Below are 21,860 nucleotides of genomic sequence, written 5' to 3' on the forward strand. Positions count from 1 at the left end.
GCAATGGAGGTGTCCCTTGTGACTGGGGCAATGGAGGTGTCCCGGGTGACTGAGGTACTGGGTGACTGAGGTACTGGAGGGCGTCCCAGGTGACTGAGGCACTGGATGTGTCCCGGGTGACTGAGGTACTGGAGGGTGTCCCGGGTGACTGAGGCACTGGAGGCGTCCCGGGTGACTGGGGCACTCACTGGAGGCATCCCGGGTGACTGGGGCACTCACTGGAGGTGTCCCGGGTGACTGGGGCACTCACTGGAGGCGTCCCGGGTGACTGAGGCACTGGAGGTGTCCTGGGTGACTGAGGCACTGGAGGTGTCCCGGGTGACTGGGGCCCTCACTGGAGGTGTCCTGGGTGACTGGGGCACTCACTGGAGGTGTCCTGGGTGACTAGGCACTGGAGGGTGGGCTGGGAAATGACTTGACCTTACTAAGGTTTTCTGGCTACTTCAATAGAAACATGATAAAAGGGAAACAGTGATGAACAAGTTCACATAACACATGTAATGTGTTACCATCTTATAAAATGACGGTCCAAATAAGGAAGAAATAAACACACATCAAAATTCCTACGTCAGGGCTGTAATGAGACTCACACACATGGATATAATAGGTAATAATTTTATTTGCTTACATTCTTCTAAAACATCCAGAACCAGATGGCTTCTCGAATTACAGCTTTGGCAATGAGTAAAGATCACAATAAAAAATATGCCCCAACTTATCACAAGAGATTCTTACAGAGAAATAAATAAAGCATATGGTCATTGTCATAAAATCCATTAATTCTGATGAGTTACACATCACATTTTTCCTAAAGTTCCTGGGACTTGGGATGAGAGCGACCAGAGCAGAAGGCTGCCCCAGGCTAAGCTGGGGTCTCCTAACCCAGGCGTCCCTGGCTACTATGACAGGCGGCATTTGCTAGCTAACAGCTGCATTAAAATCCAGCCAACACTCTGCTCACAGGCTTCCTTAACAGACTGCTCACACAGATCCGACACTGTGGTCTCGAGCCCTGAGTGTTTTCTAAACCACTATTTGCTAGGAGGGGACCCAGAGCCCTGGGCATGCTGCACAATGCTGCACAGTGGCTCAGCGTGCCCTCTACCTCTGAGCTACAACCCACGCCGCCATTTTGCTTCTTCGAGACAGGGTCCCACTGTGTCACTGAACGGCCTTGACCTCAAGATTCTCCTGCCTCTGCTTCCTGAGTGCACCACCAGGTTCAGCTGATCTGCTAATTTTCTGCTCTAACATCTTCAGGTTTTTCTGTTTCTTCGGTCTTTTCTTTCCACAAATTCCCAAGGACGATCCCTATAAACAAGAGTATTCCTGTTGTGCGGTTGGAGGCAAATTTGTCCCAGCAGTCCTCTGGTCTGTGGATATCTACAGTGTAGATCTGAAAGAGAAACGCACGGTGTAGGCAGCACAGCAATCCATTCAGAGAGAAAACACAAGGTATAGGAAGCCGTTAGTACACCCTAACCAGCTTCTACTGCAGAAACATCAAAACAGTCCTCACAGGGAATCACTCAAGCTGTATTCTAGCAGCTCTGGCTGAGGGGTATGAGAATGTTTTGAGAAGTTCTAACCATACGTTGGACTTCTCCAAACAAACACACAGGAAACACTCCCGTGTCCAAACGTTCACAGCAGCTGGAAACGGCACACAGGGCTTTCTGTGAGGAAAGGTCAGGATGCAGGTGTTCTGAAATCACTGTAAACACGCCCCTCTGGCTATGTGACCAGGGCAGACATGACACACATGTAAATTTCAAGTTTCAATTTGGGTGCCATCCCAAGACATATATTACATACATGTCTTGCAAACTTAAAAGTCTACAATCCAAGCCTTGTGGGCCTAAGCACTCGGGAAGGGACCCTCCATCTGCCTTGAACACATGAACTTTTTGGTTCCGAAGCTCTGCCCTCGGGTTCCACCTTTATTCTCCATAGCAGTTTCTCAAATGAGAAGTTTGATTTGAGCAGACCAACTCCACTATGCAGGGTGATGAAATACTCTGCATATCCCTGGCTCTCACTCACTGACTGAGGGAGATGCTCCTAGGTTACTAAGACAACCAAAGATGTTCTACTCATATGTTTCTAAGTCCCTCCTGTGCTCACAGGCGATCCAGAGACCCAGATCTAAGGCCAGCTACCTAGATCACACATGTTTTCTTTCCACACCAGCCCTGTGGATATACCAAAAAGTCTCCTTCAACTTTCCTTCCTTTTCCCCTTCCTTTCTGGACAGGGCCTCACTGTGTAGCTGAGGCTGGCCTTGAATTCCGGATCCTCTTGCATCCCTAGAGCTAGGATACAAGCATTGGGTGCCACATATCTGGCTGGCCTAAACTGTCTCTTTTCTATTGGGATGTCAGCAGACTCAAAATCAGGACTTCCTTTTACACAGCAAGTTTCAGGGCAGTCAGGGTTGCACAGGGAGACTCTATCTTAAGGAAGGAAGGAAGGGAGGGAGGGAGGGAGGGAGGGAGGGAGGAAGGAAGGAAGGAAGGAAGGAAGGAAGGAAGGAAGGAAGGAAGGAAGGGAGGAAGGAAGGAGGGGAGTGTACTGAGACTCTAGATGCAATTTAAAATATAAAGTAGCCTATATACTTCTTACAATACTTAAAGATACTTGTATATTTCTCCCTCTTTTACCATCTAATAATTTAATGTATACTTCTATTTAGACCAGACAATTAATTGATGATTATGGGCCTTGTAGAGCCAAGTTCTCAGTTCTCAGGGGTTCTGAGACTTTCTGAAGAGGAATCACGACTTCTAGCATGTATAGTGAGGACCACAGAGTAGTCTACATCAGACTAGTTCTATTGTGCATGTCATTGCCTACATGAAACAAAGTTCCCAACGATGTGTATACACACCATCTAAATGCATGGTCATGAATACCTTTTTATTCTATCCAAAGAAAACTACACAACACTGTCAGAGAGAAAGCCCGTTTTTCTTCAGCCACTGATTCGGTTAAACTTAGACCTGGCTGATCATTTTACAAGTTCCTGACACAGGTTTCAATACAAGCCTGTGCAGTGGAGGGGCGGAGGGATGCTGGTTATCATCACGGTCACAGCTGTTTTCTAGGCAGCCTCCGTCATGTGAGCATTTCCTGTAGGCTTTGTTCTCTGGGAGCTGGGACTTGAAGCCAGGGCCTGGCCCACACCAGGCAAGCTCTCTAACACTGACTGCATCTCTATACCCTTCTGTTTCCATTTGGAGATCAGCCTCCACTCAGTGGCTTAGGCTGAGCTTGAACTCATGGATCATCCTGGCTCAGCTTCCTGAGAAGCTGGGATTCCAGGCTGCAGGACCCATGTTTTATCTGACTGGCAGTGGTCTCTATACCAATGGAACTCATGATTGTTATGCTTTAAAATTTCGTGTGTGTGTGTGTGTGTGTGTGTGTGTGTGTGTGTGTGTGTGCGCGCGCGCGCACGTGCGATTGCACATGTGTGCATCACAGTGTGCGTGTAGGGGTCAGAGGACAACTCAAGAAAGTTGGTTCTCTCTACCATGCGGGTCCTGGGGATCAAACTAAGGCCATTAGACTTGGTGGAAGGCCCTTCACCGGATGAGTGACATGTCTGGCCCTATTTTATTATTATTGCTGTTATTTTAAGGCTTATTAGTTTGCTTTTGGAGTACTCAATTCAACCCACAAGATTCAGCTACAGCTGAAAATTTCTCAGACATATCAGAAATAATTTCAGGAGAATCAAAGGAAAAAAAATCCCCATTTAGATTTATGTTATTTTCTCTAAATTAACAAGGTTAATTTTATTCTGTTGGTTTGTTTTGGCTGTTGTTTGTTTTGAGACAGTCCTGGTTGTCCTGGAACTATGTAGACCAGGCTGGCCTTGAACTCACAGCGCCGCACCTGCCTTTACCTCCTGAGTGCTAGGATTAAAGGCCTATGCCACCAACCTGAAAATGCTAATTTGTGGTGTGACAATTTGAAGAGGGGGCGGTTCAGAGCAATGCAAGCCAAGCAGCCTGTTTCAGGGAGCTCCTTGCCTAGTGATCAGCATTGATTTTGCTTAAATAACGTCGTCCCTAACTCCAGTGAGGAAAACTGGGGAGGAGAAGGGAAAGGCCAAACCTGACGAGCCAGGTGGGCTCCCACGGCAGCCACGGCAGCGTAGTAGGGCAGCGTCTGACCACAGTTGGCTCCTGCCAGGCTCAGCGCTCCCAGCATGGCGACCCCAAAGCCACTGAGCCACATCTTGGTGTTCTCCCTGAACAGCAGTGCCGTGGACTTCAGGCCAATCAGAGCGTCGTCTTTTTTGTCCTAATGCCAGGAAGAGGAAAGTGCATTGTGATATTTAACTCAGTAGTATGGAAACCACATTTCTTAAGTATTCAACTCGGTCTTTTTTAGTATATTTACATGGGCACAGAACTAACTCTGCTCTCTAACCGAAGAGCACATGTTTTAAAGAACACATAGCTACACCAGAAGCCATAAAATCGAGACTCATAGCAGATCGGCAGAGGATGCCCAGGACGGCCAGTTCCACATTCTGTACAATCAGCAGGGGCTCACGTGCCACTCTACTTCCTATGACCCCAGAACCACCTGGAATTGGACTTCTACATTAGGACTAAAGCTCACTGTTATATTTTAATGTAATTTATCTTATTTTTGAGACAGAGTCTCTCCATGTAGCCCTGGCTACCCCGGAACTTGCTGTGTAGACCAGGCTGACCTCAAACTCACAGGGATCCCTCTGCCTCTGCCTGCTGCATGCTGGTACTTAAAGGCGTGCGCCACCACACCTGGTTTCAAGTCTATTTACTGAGCTCCGTCCCTCCAGAGTTCTCAGTTCTCCGTTTCAGTCTGGCCGCTGTCACAGATGCACGGGATGCTGTCACTGCACGGCCACAGCCACCCACTTTCCTCTCTGCCCCGCTGACTCCCTTCGTGCAGAGCTGGGTGCTGGTGAGTCTGCGGCTCTCCCTGTAACTACCACACACACCCACATAGAATAAGTATAAAACGTTCATCAACATATCCTGACTAGACACACAAACAGTAACTAACTGTGGGGCACGCAGTCATCGTTTCATAATGTGTACGGATGGTAAAGCATCACTTCCTACACACCGACTAGTAACAATGTTTACCAACAGTACTTCAGTGAGGCTGGCAAAGGTATAAACATAAGGTCATGGATCAAGAAGGACAACAAGAGGCATCCTGAACAAACTACACAAGGGAACACTAAGAGAGTGTAAGGACGTTTGCGTGTCTGAGTAAACACTCCTTTAAAACAACGTTTATTTAATTCATGCGTACATGTTTGTGTCCATGCATCTTCCGTGTGTGGGTGCCATGGAGACCAGAAGAGGGCATCAGACTCCGAGGAGCTAGAGCTACAGGCAGTTTTGAACCAGCAGGAGGGTGCCGGGAACCAAACCCTGGTCCTCTCCAAGAGCAGCAAGTGTTCTCAATCGTGGAACCATCTCTCCAGACCCCCCAAGACACTGTTCTTAAAATTACTCCTACGCTCATATGTATGAAGTGTTAATGGTGAGAATATTATTTCTAACTGTCAAAACTCAGTAACAGCTGTCGCTTACCAAAACAGACATGGTATTCAAAACTGTGGTGCCATTCTAAGTCAGGGACGACCAGGTGTACTCAAGTGACAAGGAATGGATAAAACATGGGGTGGCAGATGTGACGGCTGGTGCCTGGGACCCAGCATTTGAGGCTGTGGTGGGAGGGCTGGAGAGTTCAAGGACGCCTTCTGTGACACTGTGGGGCCAGAGGTCTCCTAGTGAGAGCTGAGCTGGCTTTACCCAGCAGGGCTGCATGTGAGGATGGCCTGACCTTGCACGTGGTCACCAGGTGTTTGGAAGGGTCTGCACTTGGCTGTGCCGGGGGAGGTCTTTCGCCCCGCCCCTTGGCATTCCTATAAAAAGCCCTTTTGAAGAGACAGAAGGGGCTGGGAGATATGGACCCAGGTCCTCCCGAAGCTATCCTGTGTTTCTGTCTGTCTTCTCCACACTATCTTTCTATCTAAATATTTCTTATCCCTCTCTCCTCAAGAGTACCCTAGGAAAAGTGGGAGCTGGCCTCCCACAACACATGAGACCCTGTCTCAAAAACGATAAAAAATAGACTAAAAAAAGGAAATGCTTATTAGCTCCACAACTAAAAGTCTGCCTAATACAGTGATTAGAGACATCAACAGAGGCGCAGAGTGACAGAAAGCGCAGGACACGGAGACCGTCTGGGCTTGCATCTCAGCTCTGCCCCACTGCCCATGGGACTGCGGGCAAGTGACTTGTCTATAAAATGGAGACAAATAAGATCCCTCCTGTGCAGGCTGGTAGGGGATTAACTTAGTGTCTGTAAAATATTTCAGATGGTGCCTGGAACATAGCAAATACTATTTAAATGCTTGTGAAGGAAACAGAATAAGCCAGTTGAACTGCTGAGTAAGCAAATGTAGAAATGAACAGAAATATGTTGGATAAGGGGAACTGGGGATGGTTTTCTTTTCAGGGAACAACGGATTTCCTTTCCTCTCTTTAAAGTCACCGTGCAGATCTGTAATCCCATCTTGGGGAGCAGAGTTAAGAGAATCAGGAGTGCAAGGTCATCCTTGGCTAAACAAGTTCGAGGTTAGCCTGGGCAACATGGTATGCTGTCTCAAAAAACCAAAACCAAACCAAACAAAGAAACGAAACCAGTTCTTAGAAAACAAGAGCAGTGAAGCCAAAGTTAAGGAAAATGTGCCACTTCTTTACCTGATGGGCATAAATAGTGTCATATATCAGTGTCCACATAACTCCAGAGAAGTAGAGCGGCAGGCACACAGCTGGATCACAGGAGCCCTTGACAGCAGACCATCCGAGTAGTGCACCCCAGTTAAAAGTCAGCCCTGCAGTCGGTGGGGAGACAGGAAGAGGGGAGCAGAATGCACGTCAACAGTCAACAGGAGCATGGGGGGGGGGGGGGGAGCACATGTCAAAGGCTCACTGCAACCGTCAGGCCCGGCTCCCCTGCTCTCTCTAGGTCCTTCTCAGAATCGTCTCAACCTCTTGTGCTTGGTACTTATTTGTTCCATCTTACAAAAAACAAAATAGGCACAGAAAGTTGAACTTCTAATTAAAATAACATAGCTAATGAAAAGAATAACATCTTTTAACAAGGTAACTAACAAGTCTGTGCCTGGCAGAGCCAACAAACTGCGTGTGCAGGGGTCTGAACACAGACCTGCCAGGCTCAAAACCTGTGTTCTTCCAGCCTCACTCTACCTCCCCGCTAAGCTACAGGAACAAGAGTACAGGCAGAACACTTGCTTCTTGCTCAAGCGCAGCCTCTGTGAACATCCACGTGCCGACAGCGCCTACATCCTACCGCAAGGCCGTCACCTCCTAAGCGCCAGGCTAGAGGCTCAGCCTGCTGCTGCTGGACACCCTGTCTACAAATCTCTCGGACCTGAAAGGCAGTCTCACGCCACTCTGCAGAAACCTCTTCCTTTTCTTACTGTGTCTGCTCCCCTCGGAGCACCTTCCTCACTGAGAAAGCGCCTCTGGGGTCCTAGCACAGCCATGTCTGCCACACCAGACTTCAGTGGCCTGCCTGTCCTCTAGCTCCATAAAATGGTGACTGTGTTCTTCTCATGTTACCTTCTGAGTACTCGGTGCGATTCCTGCACAAGGCACAAGTAAGACTCGATAAATGTTTACAGTAACGACACCAGCTTTAATATATGAGCTTGAAGATGGATGCTTACACTCCTTTACCAGAAGAGAGAGAGAGAGAGAGAGACAGAGAGAGAGAGAGAGAGAGACAGAGAGAGAGAGAGAGAGAGAGAGAGAGAGAGACAGAGAGAGAGAGAGACAGAGACTTCCAATGGGGGGATAACTATTCCGTCATAACTTTTCCATAAGTCAAGCCCTCATTACTTCATAAAATCTTTTTTGATTCTTTTATTTACTGGAAGAATGGTCCACAAAATTAGAATCAGCTTAGGAGTAGTTTAGAATGTCCTGGAAATAGGACAGAAAAGTCTGGAGGAGTTTCTGACCTGCCCACCTATCTACCCTACCTTCTGGATCTCCCGCTCATGACAAACACTGTCCAGAGTGTCTGCTCTGTGTAACGCCAATGCTGGGCTACACGTAAAGATGTTTTTTAGTCCCTCACAGTTTATTAATGGAGAGACAGAGAGGCTGCAAATATATTTTTGTTGAAGTTTCATAGAGGGAGCTGTCAAAGCCATTAATTTTAACCTTCGTTTGTCTACAGAGTGCTTGCTACCTCACTCCCAAATTCCTGAGGATCTTTTCGTGACATGTCTAGAATTTTAAAAGGTACTTCAGAAAAATAGTAATCCTGATAATCTTAATAAATAGGTAAGATTTCCTAACCAATGAGAATAACTAATTAAATTCCTTTAAAGTCTGAAAATTTATTCCTCGGAAAACTTGATGACTGACCTGATATTCATAGACACAGACAGACACAGACACACACACACACAGACACACACACACACGCACACCCATGCAGGATATAAAAGCATGGCAGACAGTGTGAAGGGAAATACTTTGCTGTCTCAGTCTTACCCAAGGCTAACTGTGGCCAAAATGTGATTCTTTTCATCAGTGGGTAGGTGGCGACAAGAAGTAAGGATGCTGCGCCCATGGCTATGCTGGAAACAGAAGCAACAGGATTCAAGTATCATTAGAAAGTACTGATAGCACTAACTGCAAGGTATTTTGTCTTAAGTACTGTTTTTGTGACGTTCTTCCCTAGAGTTGGACTTGCCTACTCTAGAGGATGATTAGAAAGCATTTTAACTGTCACAAGACAACAGCACACACACACACACACACACACACACACACACACACACACACACACGGCACTCTCACGCCTGGGTACTGCTGTCAGTGCTTCAATCCTGTCTCTTGCTCTATGATCATCACTAGGAAACAGTTCCTTTTGCAGAGAGGAAACGGGAGCGCAGAGAGATTAAGGAGAGGACTGTCGATCAGCTCATCTGTGGGAGCAAGCTTTAAACCTTAAAGCAATCTGGCTCCAGCATCCCACCAATTTAAACCACCATGTACTATGAACTGTTTACAAACCCTAAGGTGTGTAAGTAAACCAAAGTATTGTGCAAGCGTGTGTGTGTGTGTGTGTGTGTGTGTGTGTGTGTGTGCGCGCGCGCGCGCGCGCGCGCGCGCGCACGCGTGCGCACGTGGTGTGTACAAGTGTATACATGAGGGATGAGTCAACTTCAGATGTGACCCTGAAGAGCCTTACCTTACATTCTGAGACAAGGTATCTCATTGGAACCCCAGGGCCTGCCAGGAAAGGCTGGCTGGCCGGCAAGCCCCAGAGATCTGCCTGCCTCTGCCTCCCCAGTGCTGACTTTGTAAGTAGGTGCGAAGGATTAAATTTAGGTCTCATACTTAAGTGGCAAGTACTTTACCAAGTGAGTCCTCACTCTGGCTCCTGTGTCTAACAGCGAGCGCACCAGCCCGAGGAGATTCCATCATACACAGCAGGCCTTACTTCTTAAAAAAGAGAAGACAGCCGGGCATGGTGGTGCATGCCTTTTAATCCCAGCAGTCAGGTGGCAGAGGCAGATGATCTCTGTGAGTTCCAGGCCAGCCTGGGCTACTTAGTGAGACCCTGTCTCTAAACAAACAAGCAAGCAAGAAAGTGAGAAAACAACCATAGAAACGTAAGATGTTTGAGGTCTGTCAAAGCTTGTCTAACACAGCCTTTTCACGCCATTAACGCTGGGGGCCTGGCATGCAACCAGGCCTGCCCTCTACAGAGCAACACTTTTGTGGGCACTCCCCACTCTGTGCTCTCCTTACTCCTGAAGTACTTTTAAAACAGCCATCTGATGCTGTGTCTATCTAGATTACCCAAGAACGGGTCCTCAAAGCTTTCTCTTCTGCTATTTATATTAGTTGCAGACTCTGGGAAAGACACAGTTCCGCTCTGTGTTAACTGAGTCTAACCACTTCTACTTTTGGGCATTCAGTGGTTACAGGCGTGAAAGGAAAATTATACACGTACCTATGGTTGTCTAGATACGTGAGACCCTGGGGATGGGCCTTGGGTCCCACCAGGAGCACCCAGAGCAAACACTAACGGAGTTTCAGAACCAAGCGGGTCTTCTCACTCCTTTGACGAAGCGCTCCTGAATCCTATAGTATGGTGAGTTCCTTACTCTTCCTAACCCATGGATGCTTCACAAGAATCAAAAGGAGATTTGTACTAAAGAAAGAATTCTACTTTACTTCCATTTTCCATTTCAGAGGAGACATTATATCTAGAACTGTGACACTACATCTAACGCACCTGTAGCAGTTCAAACACAGGAGGACTCCCAGTGCTAAGGTCAGCTGTCCCCCAAGGAAGACGAAGGACTGGAAGGTTGAAATGTCTCCAGCGGCGATTGGGCGATTTGCTGTTCTCGTAACCTCAACACAGAAAAACAGACACCTTCACCTCATACACAAGTTCAATTGTTCATTTAAGCACTGATTAATAGATGGGTGCACAGGCTAGTGAGATGGTTCAAGCCTGATGACTGGAGGTAGAGCCAAAGACCCCACATGATGGAAGGAGAGAAAAGCCTCCTCCAAGTTCAACTCTGACCTCAACTCACATGCAGTGTTTACTTAACCCCATACATGCTCATACAAATAAATTAACGTTACTGTAAAATTAAAGTGAGGGCCGGAGAGACGATGGCTCAGCAGTAAGAGACCGAGTTCAATTCCAGCAATCACGAACATGCTGGTGGCTCATAACCACCTATAAAATAGGATCCAGTGCCCTCTTCTGGTGTGTAGGTGTACATGCAGACTAAAGCACTCATGTAATGAAAATAACCTAAACAAAGAAACCTTTCAAAAACATATATACAAAGTTATTATATACATACATACATACATATGAGAGAGAGAGAGAGAGAGAGAGACAGACAGACAGACAGACAGACAGACAGACAGACAGACAGACATGGGCCTGAGGCAAGCACCAAGGCATGGCTATGAACAGAGCGAAGACAACATCTGAAGCACTGTTGAGAACTCAACCCGCAGGTTTAAATGTTCAAAGCGCCTTCGTAAAGTGCTAAGAGCTTGTCCCCGCATCCCATCCCAAAACACAGAGTTCCCCCTGATCTCGATGCTCAGCCACAGGAAGGTGACAACATGACAGGAGTTCTCAGGAGAGGGACTCCAGCAGGAGCAGGCAAGGCCAGTGTCCTGTTCTAAGCACGGGACGCACTAAATCAGATGTGAAGAAAGATGAGCTGAGTCTGCACGTGGGCGTGTCTTTGCCATGCTACTGAATGGGTCTCTGGTATCAGACTGACTATGCTGAAATGGTAAATTTGCTGGGGGAATGTGGACGGCGCTGTTAAACACAGGAATCGTGACTCCTGTTCTCCCTGCCGCCCCACCCCCCGCCCCGAAATGCAACTATACTAAATTCAAACACAAATAAAGAGAGTATAATAAAAATTTTCAGTGCTGTCAGAAATCAAAAACTTTAGAACTGGAATTAAAAAGCCTCACATCTGAGACAACATTTTTAACCTATTGTTTATCATACAATCACTTGGATGGTAAATTATTAACCCAGTATCAACAACAGCAACCCACTCGTCATTCCATACAGCAGCAAGTTACTTACTATTCAGTGCATGAAGCAAGTCCTGGGCCATAAACATGCCCTTACTGATGGATAACATTTTAGGAAACTGAGGTAAGGACTGCAATTATGTAGCATGAATCTTAAAAGTTCTTATTAATAAAATCAAACCCGAGGCCAGTTATTGGGGTCAATGCTGGTAGATCAGAGAGACAGAACAAGCCACAGCTATCTCACCTTGCCAATTCCTCAGCTGGTCCTGTTTCCTCAGACTGGAAGCTTCTCTGTCCTCATCCCAGTGGCTCTCAGCTGAACTGCTGCTTAAAAGCCTGAATGCTTAACCAGCCAAATGCTTAACCAGCCAAATGCTTCTAGTTTCTGGTCCTCACACCTTATATACTTTTCTGCTTTCTACCATCACTCCGTAGGATTAAAGGCTTGCTTGCTGGGATTAAAGGTGTGTGTCACTATGCCTGGCCGTTTCCAATGTGGTCTTGAACTCACAGAGATCCCAGATGGATTTCTGCCTCTGGAATGCTAGGATTAAAGGCATGTGCTATCACTGCCTAACTAGTGGCTTTTCTGTTCTCTGACCCCAGATAAGTTTATTAAGGTACACAATATTTTGGGGAACACAATACCACCACATTTAGGCCAAGACTTTTTGACCTCACTCAGAGAGAATGGAAAAGGTTGGCTGGCCTGAGTACTTCTTAATGAAGCTTTTTCTCTGAGATGACTGCAATTGAGAAGCAGGCCTGGAGAAATGGCTCAGCAGTCAAGAGCCCTGGCTGCTCTTCCAAAAGACACAGGTTCAATTCCCAGCCCCCACACAGCAGCTCATAACTGCCTGTAACTCAGGTTTAGGGGATCTGATACCTTCACACAGACATATATGCAGGCAAAACATGAGTGCACATGAAATAAAAATAAATTATTTTTAAAAATTATATGGAAATCCCATATAGCCTTATCATCCCTTCCATTACTGACATCCTGGGAAACGATATGCAACCAGAGTTCTGACATCACTACAGACCAGATCTGTAAGACCCCGACTACAAGCTCTCCATTTTCCCTGTGGACAGTGCCCTCCCTTCCCTCCATCACTCCTGGATTCCTATTACGTCATTTAGTGAGAAGCACAGTGTGGTCCTCTCAGGTTTTTCTTTCTCTTGACACAATCCTCTGGAAATTCACCCCCATTGTTGCATTGGTCTTTTTTTGTTGCTGCTGCTGTCATTTTCCAGAGCATGAATGTACCATGCATCGTCTCCTCACACAAGAAAGGACAACTGGCTTGTTCCAGCTTGGAGCTGTTACAAGCAAAGTCACCAAAAACGTTCACACGCAAAACGTCATGTGAACATAAGCTTTATTTCTGTGGGGTGAACGCACAGGTGCACCCGGGACTGATGATGGTGTGTGCCTACAGTGAAACAAACCAGGGCCCCAGACTGAGGACGGCTGTGTCCCGAACCCTCTCCGCCAGCAGTGTGTGAGCTGTTCCTGTCGGCAGTTAGTGCGGCTGCTGTTTTTCATCTCAGCCATCTCGACAGGTTTGTAGTGATTCTTTACTACAGTGAAGTCTGCACTTAAAACAAAGCTAGTGATGTCAAAACAATTTTTATGTGTTACTTGCAATCTTGGCATGTTTTTGTTGAGATAGCTCTATTCATGTATTAATTAGATTTTCAGAGTTTGGTTCTGAGAATATTTTATACTGGTGTCCTGGTAGGCATGTGGTTTCAAAATATCCACCAGTGCATACTTTTAATTCTCTTAAAAGGCCTCAACGTGTCTAAATTGATTCTGGTGAAGTCCGATGTAGTATTATTTCTTTTTATGAACTATATTTTCAGCATTTCTCCTCCATTGCATTAAGAGTTACAGACTTTAGTATCTGACTGTGATACATCTGATACATAGTACTGTGGATTTGTTTGCTATGTTGATAAGCACTCACCTTTCTGAAAATGTGTACATTTATTTGTTTATTATGGTGACAGGCACTCACCTTCCTGAAAATGTACTTACACAATATACACTTATACCTTTTGCCAAATTTTGGACATTCGGCTGTTATTTCTTCAGGTTCTTTTCCATATTTCTTACTTGAAACCCAAACATTTTATGTGTCCTCGGAGTCTAATCTCGTGTATTTTTATTGTTTTATGTGTATGGTGTTTTGCTTGTATGTGTGTCTGTGTATCACATGTGTGCGTGGTGCTTACAGAAGCCCAGAGAGGGCGTCAGAGCCTCTGAAACTGAAGTCACAGATGGCTGTGAAGTGTCATGTGGGCATTGAGAATTGAACCCAGATCCTCTGGAAGAACAACCACTGTTCTTAACCACTGGGCCATCTCTCCAGCCCCTCATTTTATCCTTGTTTTAGTTGGGTTTTTGGTACCACTTTGGCCAAGGGGAGGCACTGTGGATGCTGCCTAATTATTTCTAGGTGGAATTAGAAGCTCATACTTGCTCCCTGGCCTCCACTGGCTTCTGAGAAGCAGGCTTTTGTGGGTACTTGGTTCTGGTCTGTGGCAATTTGTGTTCCCAGCTTGCTGGCCTCTGCAGTCCCAAGACTGAGTGAGACATGTAAGGCAAAAGTAACACAGAGAACTAATTCCCTCGGCCTTCTGGGGCTCCTGAGGCCCTGCCACCTTTTGCTCTCCAGCCTCTTCGGTTGTTTTCTCTGACAGCTGGAGTTTCAGTTGTACTCAGTGGGAAGAAAAAAGAAAGTATGTCTAGTCCGCCTTCCTGGGAGCAGAAGTCAGACTACAGAAGCAGTTACAGTGTGGGACTTCCACATGCTTTCTAAGGTAGATAAAGCAACTCAGTCAGATGCTATAATTTTTCATTTCTTCTTCAAATTCCATACTTCCGAAACTCAACAGTCTTAGATTAGTTTTGAAGGTAACTAAGAACAAACTCCTTTTTGAATATTTACTCTCAAATGTTCACATTTATAAACAAGCGCACCGTTTCTCACACATGCTAATTAATAGCACTGGTTTTCATCTTCTAGAAGCCTTCCATTAAACTTTAAAAAAGGAACACTGAAGCCTCATTTATAACGTATGCAGAATAAAAAGTGATCCAGGAAATGTGAACATTTGAATCAGGTTTGCATTTGCTAGCCAATCAAGTGGCCTCAACTGTGTCTGCATGGTATGGAGGCGCTTCATCACAGGGCTTCTGCCCCCTTCCATCCCATCCTATTCTCTGGAAACACCACACACACACACACACACACACACACACACACACACACACACACACACACGGGTAGCGGGGAGGGAAAGACAACTGTACAGTATAATATACTTTTGTCTCACAGTGGGAGACCAACTGCAGTAACTAAGAATAAAATAGGACACTTGTAAGAAGTGTATTTTAGTAGAAGAGCTCTTGTGATAACACTTGGATGGTGCACGGTTTAAAACTTACACACTGAAGGTCTGGTATTTCCCACTTCATAGTTCTGGGCCATGGCAGACTGTGGTAACTGGAGCTGACGAGCAAACTGAGGGCAGGGCTTGGGTGGAGCCACGGCTAGTGCCTGCCCCAGTCATTTCAACCAAGACCTGACTTAGAGAAGAGCAGCCTCAGCGCAAAGCTGACCTGTCTTCAGACATGGAAAGGTTCAGGGTCAATTCCAGCCGTCGCTCCTACCATTAACCTCTTTACCCTCGGCTCTTACACTTTAAATACTTGGAGAACTCCAGTGCACATCCTGCCCTGCCGCCACTCTTCTGCCGGAAGGGGGGTGAACTGCCCTGTGCGACAGCGGCCACTCAGCCCATGGCTTCTCATGGTGTATTTCAGTGGACTCGGGTGATGTCATCAGGGTGGTCTGCAGGAATGGGGGAAGCCTCTCTTCCTCCCAGGGTGAAGCTACCTTTTTATCGAAGTCACGGTCCCACATGTCATTAATAGTGCAGCCTGCTCCTCGCATCAGAACAGCTCCAGTGCCGAAGAGTGACAACATGTACCAGTCGGGAAAGCAGCCCGGTTCAGCCGCCAGACCGATGCTCCAGGTGCATGGCAAGTACAGCAGCCAGGTTCCTAGACAAAACCAGAACCACACGTAAAAACAGAAGGGACACACTGAAGACAGATACCTGCTGCATCTGCTTAACCACTGTCTTGGCTTTGGCTGCTGCCACCAACACCATGACCAAATGCAACCTGGGGAAGAAGAGTTTATTTGGTGTGACCATCCCTATCATGGTCATCACAAAAGGAGTCAGGGCAGGAACTCAAGGCAGGAACCTGGAGGCAGGGACTGACGCTTACTGGCTTGCTCAGCCTGTTTTCTTCTATCACCATGACCATCTGACCAGGGTGGCACTGTCCCCAGTGGGCTGGGCCCTCCCACATCATTAATCAAGAAAACGTCCCAGGCAATCAGATAGACACTTTTCTCGGTTGAGGTTGCCTCTTCCCAGATGACTCCAGCTTGTGTCAAGTTGACAAGAACAACCAATACCCGCTCCCCCAAAAAACCCAAGTACATAGCACAATCACCACACCCCAAAAAGTATAATCAAAGTAGAACACCTGACAGGCCAATGCTTAGAATGGCAGGACTAGGGAGGCTAGGCAGGAAGACCAAGAATTCAAAGTAATGGGGTGTGGTGGCACATGTCTTTAATTACCAGAGTTTCCTTAATCCAAGAGGCAGCAGATCACTTGGCCACACAGCAGGTTCAAGGCCAGCTGTGGCTACACAGTGAGACCTTATCTCAAGAGTTCAAGACTAGTCTGGTCTATATAGCAAGTCCCTGTCTAAAACAAAACAGCAACTTCTCCCTAAGAAAACCTGAAAAAACTAGAAAAATAAGCCACATGTGGTGCTGCATATCTATCCTCTCTGTACTCAAGAGGCAAAGGCATAAGGATCAAGTTGAAGGCCAGCCTGGTCTACATATCAAGTCCTAGGCTAACCAAGGCTACATAGTGAGACCCTGTCACAAAAGCAAAATAAAGCCAATCAACCAACCAACAACAACAATAACCAAAAAAAACAAAAAACAAAAAAAACCCACAACCCATCAAATCAAGGGAAAATAAATCTGTAACTCAAATTACACTAAGTATTTATCCTAATACATAAAAAGCTCCCAGAAACAGAAAAGAAAAAGATCAGTAGTACAACTAAGAAATGGACAAAAGGGGCTGGAGAGACAGCTCAGCCATTACGCACACACCTGCTCAGGTCAGTAAAACCTTCCTTTGCTGTGGTCAGCACAGTCTGCTGAGCCGGTCTTGTGGGAAGGGCCCCTGCAGTGCAGGCTTTCTGTCCTGTACCATGTGTACAGAGGGCTGATCTAATGCCTAACCAGTAAACTAGATGAGCTTGAACTAAATGGAAGTGTATTACACAGGTCAGAGGCTTTACAAATGACCTTGGGTATTCTATTTCTAAAATGGAAGTCTGTCAACTACCTGTGTGTATCTTACCTGTTAAAGTCTAAAGGGTGTACAGAGTTGTTCTGTTTGATACAGGTCTTACTGTATAGTCCAGGCTGGCCTTGAATTCTCAGAGATCCTCCTGCTTCAGCATCCTTGGTGCTGGGATCATGACTGGCTTGACAGAAGTTTTACTTCCTGATTTAGGGATGTGAGAGGCAAAGGGCCAGGTGATGTACACCTCAATCCCAGCACATAGGAGGCAGAGGCAGGAGCAGTCTGCATTCAGGATCAGCCTAAGCTCCACCGTGAGACCATGTCTTAACATCCAAGAGCTGGGATGTGCAGCTCAGTGCTAGTGTTTGCCTGGCATGACCCAGGGCTCTGGATTATCTTACATGAAAATGGTCAGATTAACGTCCCTAGAATGTTTAAACTGCTTATAGAGCAGAAGAGCAGTAAGAGACCCTCAGATGAAATCCTGAAGAAGTGTCCAGCTCAGAGCCTGAATCCTGGTTGCCTTGGGCAGACACACACTTAGAAAACCTTATCTAAACCATGAGCAACAGGTAACATTTACTGGGCGCTCATGAAGTACTAGCCAGCAGTCTAACTCTCAACAGCATGTCCTAAAAAAGTATTACTCATAATGCCACCTTACAGATGAAGGAACGGAGTGAGGCACATGAAACAACTGCTCCTGTATGCAAGGGCAGAGCTCACACGGGACGGAGGTGTAGCTGAGGCCAAAAAGACAAACTACTTGTCACTATTTGCTTGGTGTAGCTAGAAATGAAGTCACCACTAAACAGTCTTAGGCTACATAACACCCAGAGCACAGTGTCGCAAGACCTTCCTGGTCACAAGTCCACATGATGATTATGACCTCAGTCACTGATAGGCACCTGGAGTGCTCCCTAAAGATGAGGCAGCTCTTGTAGACCGAAACGCCAGGAGACCACCACTTGTAAGGGGGCAGACACTAGCCCTAATGTATCTGAGGGCTTACGTCTCAATTTCATCTGAAAACAAGGAAAAAGAACATCCACCTCACCGGGTTTTAATGAGATGACAGTATTAGGGCCGATGGTCATGAAAGAGAACTTGGAGCTAATGTGAGCTACAAGTACTCTGCCAGTCTACAAGCAGAATGGACTAACCACCTACATTAAGATGCATAACATACGTAAGTCCGGCTACAGCTTCCTCTAATCTGTAACTTCGGAAGTAATAACACAGATCACAGGTCACAGCACGGAATATGGCTTATGGATTCCAGGCACAGGCGTCAGGCGCTTTCAGAAAACACTTTTGGGTCTCACGAGAAACAAAAAGGCACGGATTCTCTTTACTGCACTAACTTGAACTGCGTGGTCTGGAGGAGAATGTCCCCCACAGCTTCTGCATTTAACAAGTGGCTTCTTCAGCGGGCGGTGCTGCTGGAGGTTTAGGAGGTGCAACCTTAGAGGACCAAGTGTACCTGGAGTTTAAAGACTCCACACCGCCATTCAGGGTGCTCTCTGCTCCCTGCTGGCGTTCCAGATGGGAACTCCCAGCTTCTGTCCAGCCGCAGCTTGCTGCCACGCTCCTCCACATGATGGACTCTCACCCTCTGCAACTGTCAGCCCAAATAAACTCTTTCTTCCACAAACTGCCTTGGTCATGGTGTTTTACCACAGCAAAAGAAAGGTAACTAATACAGAGACTGAAAGATAGAGGGCATCATTTACCCAAAGCCACACTGGTTAAGATGGAACTCTAGCCCAGCAGTCTGGCTGAACCTTAAGTCAAAAACTCTTATTTCTCATACCTAAATCTCAATGCACACGGACATTCTACTTCTTCTGCCCTCCTGATTCCAGGAGCATTCTTTCTGTCTTCCCTGTGACACCTTCATCCCTTATGGTTACTCTGTGAAGAAAGGTGTGGAGGTGGTGAGAAGCCAAACAGGTCACAGGCGGAAATGTTCATTAAGAAAGGGAAAAGTCTCTGGGAGAGGAAATAAAATGGTCAAATTCTGAAGGGGTTGGGCAGAACAAACTGCCTGTGCAGACTAAGCCTGATTCTCCAGTAGAGAAGGGGAAACGCCACAGCCAATTTGGTGGAAAGGGTGCCCCCTGGTGAAACCCGAAATAATCCAGGTTGTCCGGTGAGCAGCCCAGTGGTAGCCCAGAGCGCTTGCCTTGAGTTCCACCCGAGGACTGGGAAACAACAGAACTTTGTTACTCGCTTCTCAAAAACAACAAAGTCTATGGTCTATGAAAGTAACAAACTATAACACCAATACAGTAAAACAGTAACTGTTCCACTGTCTTATAAGAAGAGCATTATAAATATTAAATCAGAAATTCTACTGTCAATTACTGCTCCTGACACATGGTAGGGGCCCAAACCATTTGTGTGAATTCTATGCAGTAATCATCCTATTTAGCATCAAAACATGCAAGCCGGTATCTTAAGATACTTAACACATATAACTATAAAGACAATTTTCTCTAATCATGCTAATAAAGGCAGCAATAGTGCCCTTATTTGCAGGCACGATTCAAACTAGTTATCATGGTGTAGATGGATGTTAAGGATAACTCTATAAGGTCAACATTAGCACTTCCCTCTTATAGATAAAGAAACGAGGGTGTGGAGACACGAAGTAATTTAACCACAGTCCCGCCACTGAATGGAGTAAAGGCTCAAAGAGGTCTGGCTCTCAACTTGGCTCATAACCATTTTAGAGTCATGTTACAAGGTAGAATGCACAGCCACTAGAATAATGATGTTTAACTGTGCAAGCAGAAACAACGGCAGCTGCTGAGCTGTCCTGTAAGTCTATCCTGCAGCTTTGTCACCCAGAATCTAAGAACAGGATTATAAATTGCTTGTGTAAACCCTGAATTACACAACACCCTAATAACGGCAGGCCGACCTTTCATTTATAGGCTTTTGTATTTTAATCTCTGATTGCTAAAATTCAGTGCTTGAATCCCAAACAGCGAGCAAACACATTCAGAATATCAAAAGTGAGGCCTCGATGAGTGTGGTGCCCCTCCATACTTTGTCACCTGGAAGGCTGCGGCAAGCTATGGAGCTTGAGGCCAGCCTGGAGTACAAAGCCAAGTCCTTGTCTCAAACAAGACAAAACAAAACAAGGCATGGTGGTGCACACCTGTAATCCAAGCAATTGGGAAATGGAGGCAGGAGGGCAGAGTTCACAGCTGGCCTCAGGTGCATAATGGGACCCTGTCTGAAAGCCAAACACCGAAATCCAATAGGGACACTCTGGGGGGTCTGGATAGGAAGAGGAGCAAACAATTTAGACATCTGGATGCACTTCCACACACTGGAACTGTACCTATCAACATCTAGATTAGCTCGAAGTCAGCCTTGACTTCTTCTGTCACCCACTTTCTCCTGTCCAGCCTGTCTGCCATTGTTTTCTAGACCTTTCTGGTGTTGAGAGTCGGGATCATATTCTTAATACACGACATGTTTTCGTTTAGTTTTTTTGTGTTTTCATACTTCCCTAGGTCATCAATTGTCTCTTACAACCAGAAACATTCTTTGAAAGCTGGTAGTTTCCCTAGCTTTCTATCACTAAGGCTGAGTAAGTTCATTTACTACTACTGGGCTGTGCTTAGGAACGCCTCCGCGCTTACGGAGCTTATATTGTATCACAGCCGTCAACAGTGCGTAAGTTAGATAAGCACTACGATGAAGAGGGGAAAAACAGACGGGGTCATGGAGAGGTGATTCTGTTAGGTGACAGGCAATCCGGAAGCGCGATACTGGCTGCATCAAATGCACTACATCTTCGCAACCCGTGATGCAGAAAGAAAGCCCGGTACCAACACTAGGTCCTCCTCCTCTTACGAGGAGCCTCACTTTCTTCAACACTTTGTGCCTCCCGGGCCTTACGGGATTGGAGGCAGGATCGAAAACTAACGAATGCAGAACTTCTGCAAAGCCGCACATCACCACGCCTGGGCTTCGAGACAGCAAAGGCGCGCTAGATCTCATCTCGACAGCGTCAGCGGCACGCACGTTTATCGAGGCCATGGCCCGCCTCCGGGTGTCAGGAGCGTGGGACAATCTGCGGGTCCCCGGCTCAAGTCCTGACCGGGTCCCGGCGGGCCTGGCCCCCACGGGGCGTGCAGGCGCGGCCGGGTGGCTCGGCAGCTCCAGGGCGCGCCGCCCCGCCCGCCGCACTCACCGATGGGCTTGTCCAGGCGCATGAGGCGCAGGTAGGGCTGCAGGGGGCGCGGCGCCGAGTTCACCACGGCCGCGGCCGACAGGCTGAGCGCGCGCCCGCGCGGCGCCCCCGGGGCCCGCTCCCGCCGCTCCCGCACGCCCGACGCCGCGGCCGTGCGCGCCGGGGCCAGACAGAGTCCGCGCGGGCCCCGCAGCCACGCCGGGGCCACGGCCCGCAGGCCCGGGGATAGGCCTCGGCCCCGCAAGGCCAGCATGGCGCCGAGGCTGGACGCCGCCCGTGACGTCATCCCAGGGCGACGTGCCGCGGGCGGGCATGCGCAGTGGAGGCCAGAAGAGGGCGTCGGATCCCCTGAAACTGGATTTTTATGGATGATGCCGAGCCATGTTGTTGGTGGGAATCTAACCTGGGTCCCCGTCACCGCTGAGCCGTCCCGCCAGCTCCAGGTTTCTTAATGAACTCGAAAGGATAGTATTTATTTATATAGAATAGTTGTACCACAGAAAGGAAAGTGTTAAGTCCAAAGATGTTAACCACATCCGGATGTTCACTTTCTGAAGTTAAAAGAGAACCAAGAATC

At 47.1% G+C, this 21,860-nt stretch overlaps 1 protein-coding gene across 1 annotated transcript; it reads right to left on the minus strand.

Moving 5' to 3' along the window:
- Positions 1-599: 599 nt before the first annotated feature.
- Positions 600-21,565, minus strand: Coq2 (coenzyme Q2, polyprenyltransferase). The gene is made up of 7 exons (XM_076546723.1): positions 21,284-21,565; positions 15,563-15,729; positions 10,360-10,481; positions 8,604-8,689; positions 6,777-6,910; positions 4,120-4,308; positions 600-1,396 (listed from the first exon to the last, which is right to left on the minus strand). Exons 1-7 carry the CDS (start codon positions 21,534-21,536, stop codon positions 1,235-1,237), a joined length of 1,113 nt encoding a protein of 370 aa, XP_076402838.1. The 5' UTR covers positions 21,537-21,565; the 3' UTR covers positions 600-1,234.
- Between the last annotated feature and the right edge of the window lie 295 nt (positions 21,566-21,860).

The sequence above is a fragment of the Peromyscus maniculatus genome, chromosome 10, assembly GCF_049852395.1.
Source record: "Peromyscus maniculatus bairdii isolate BWxNUB_F1_BW_parent chromosome 10, HU_Pman_BW_mat_3.1, whole genome shotgun sequence".
Classification (NCBI taxonomy): Eukaryota; Metazoa; Chordata; class Mammalia; order Rodentia; family Cricetidae; genus Peromyscus; species Peromyscus maniculatus.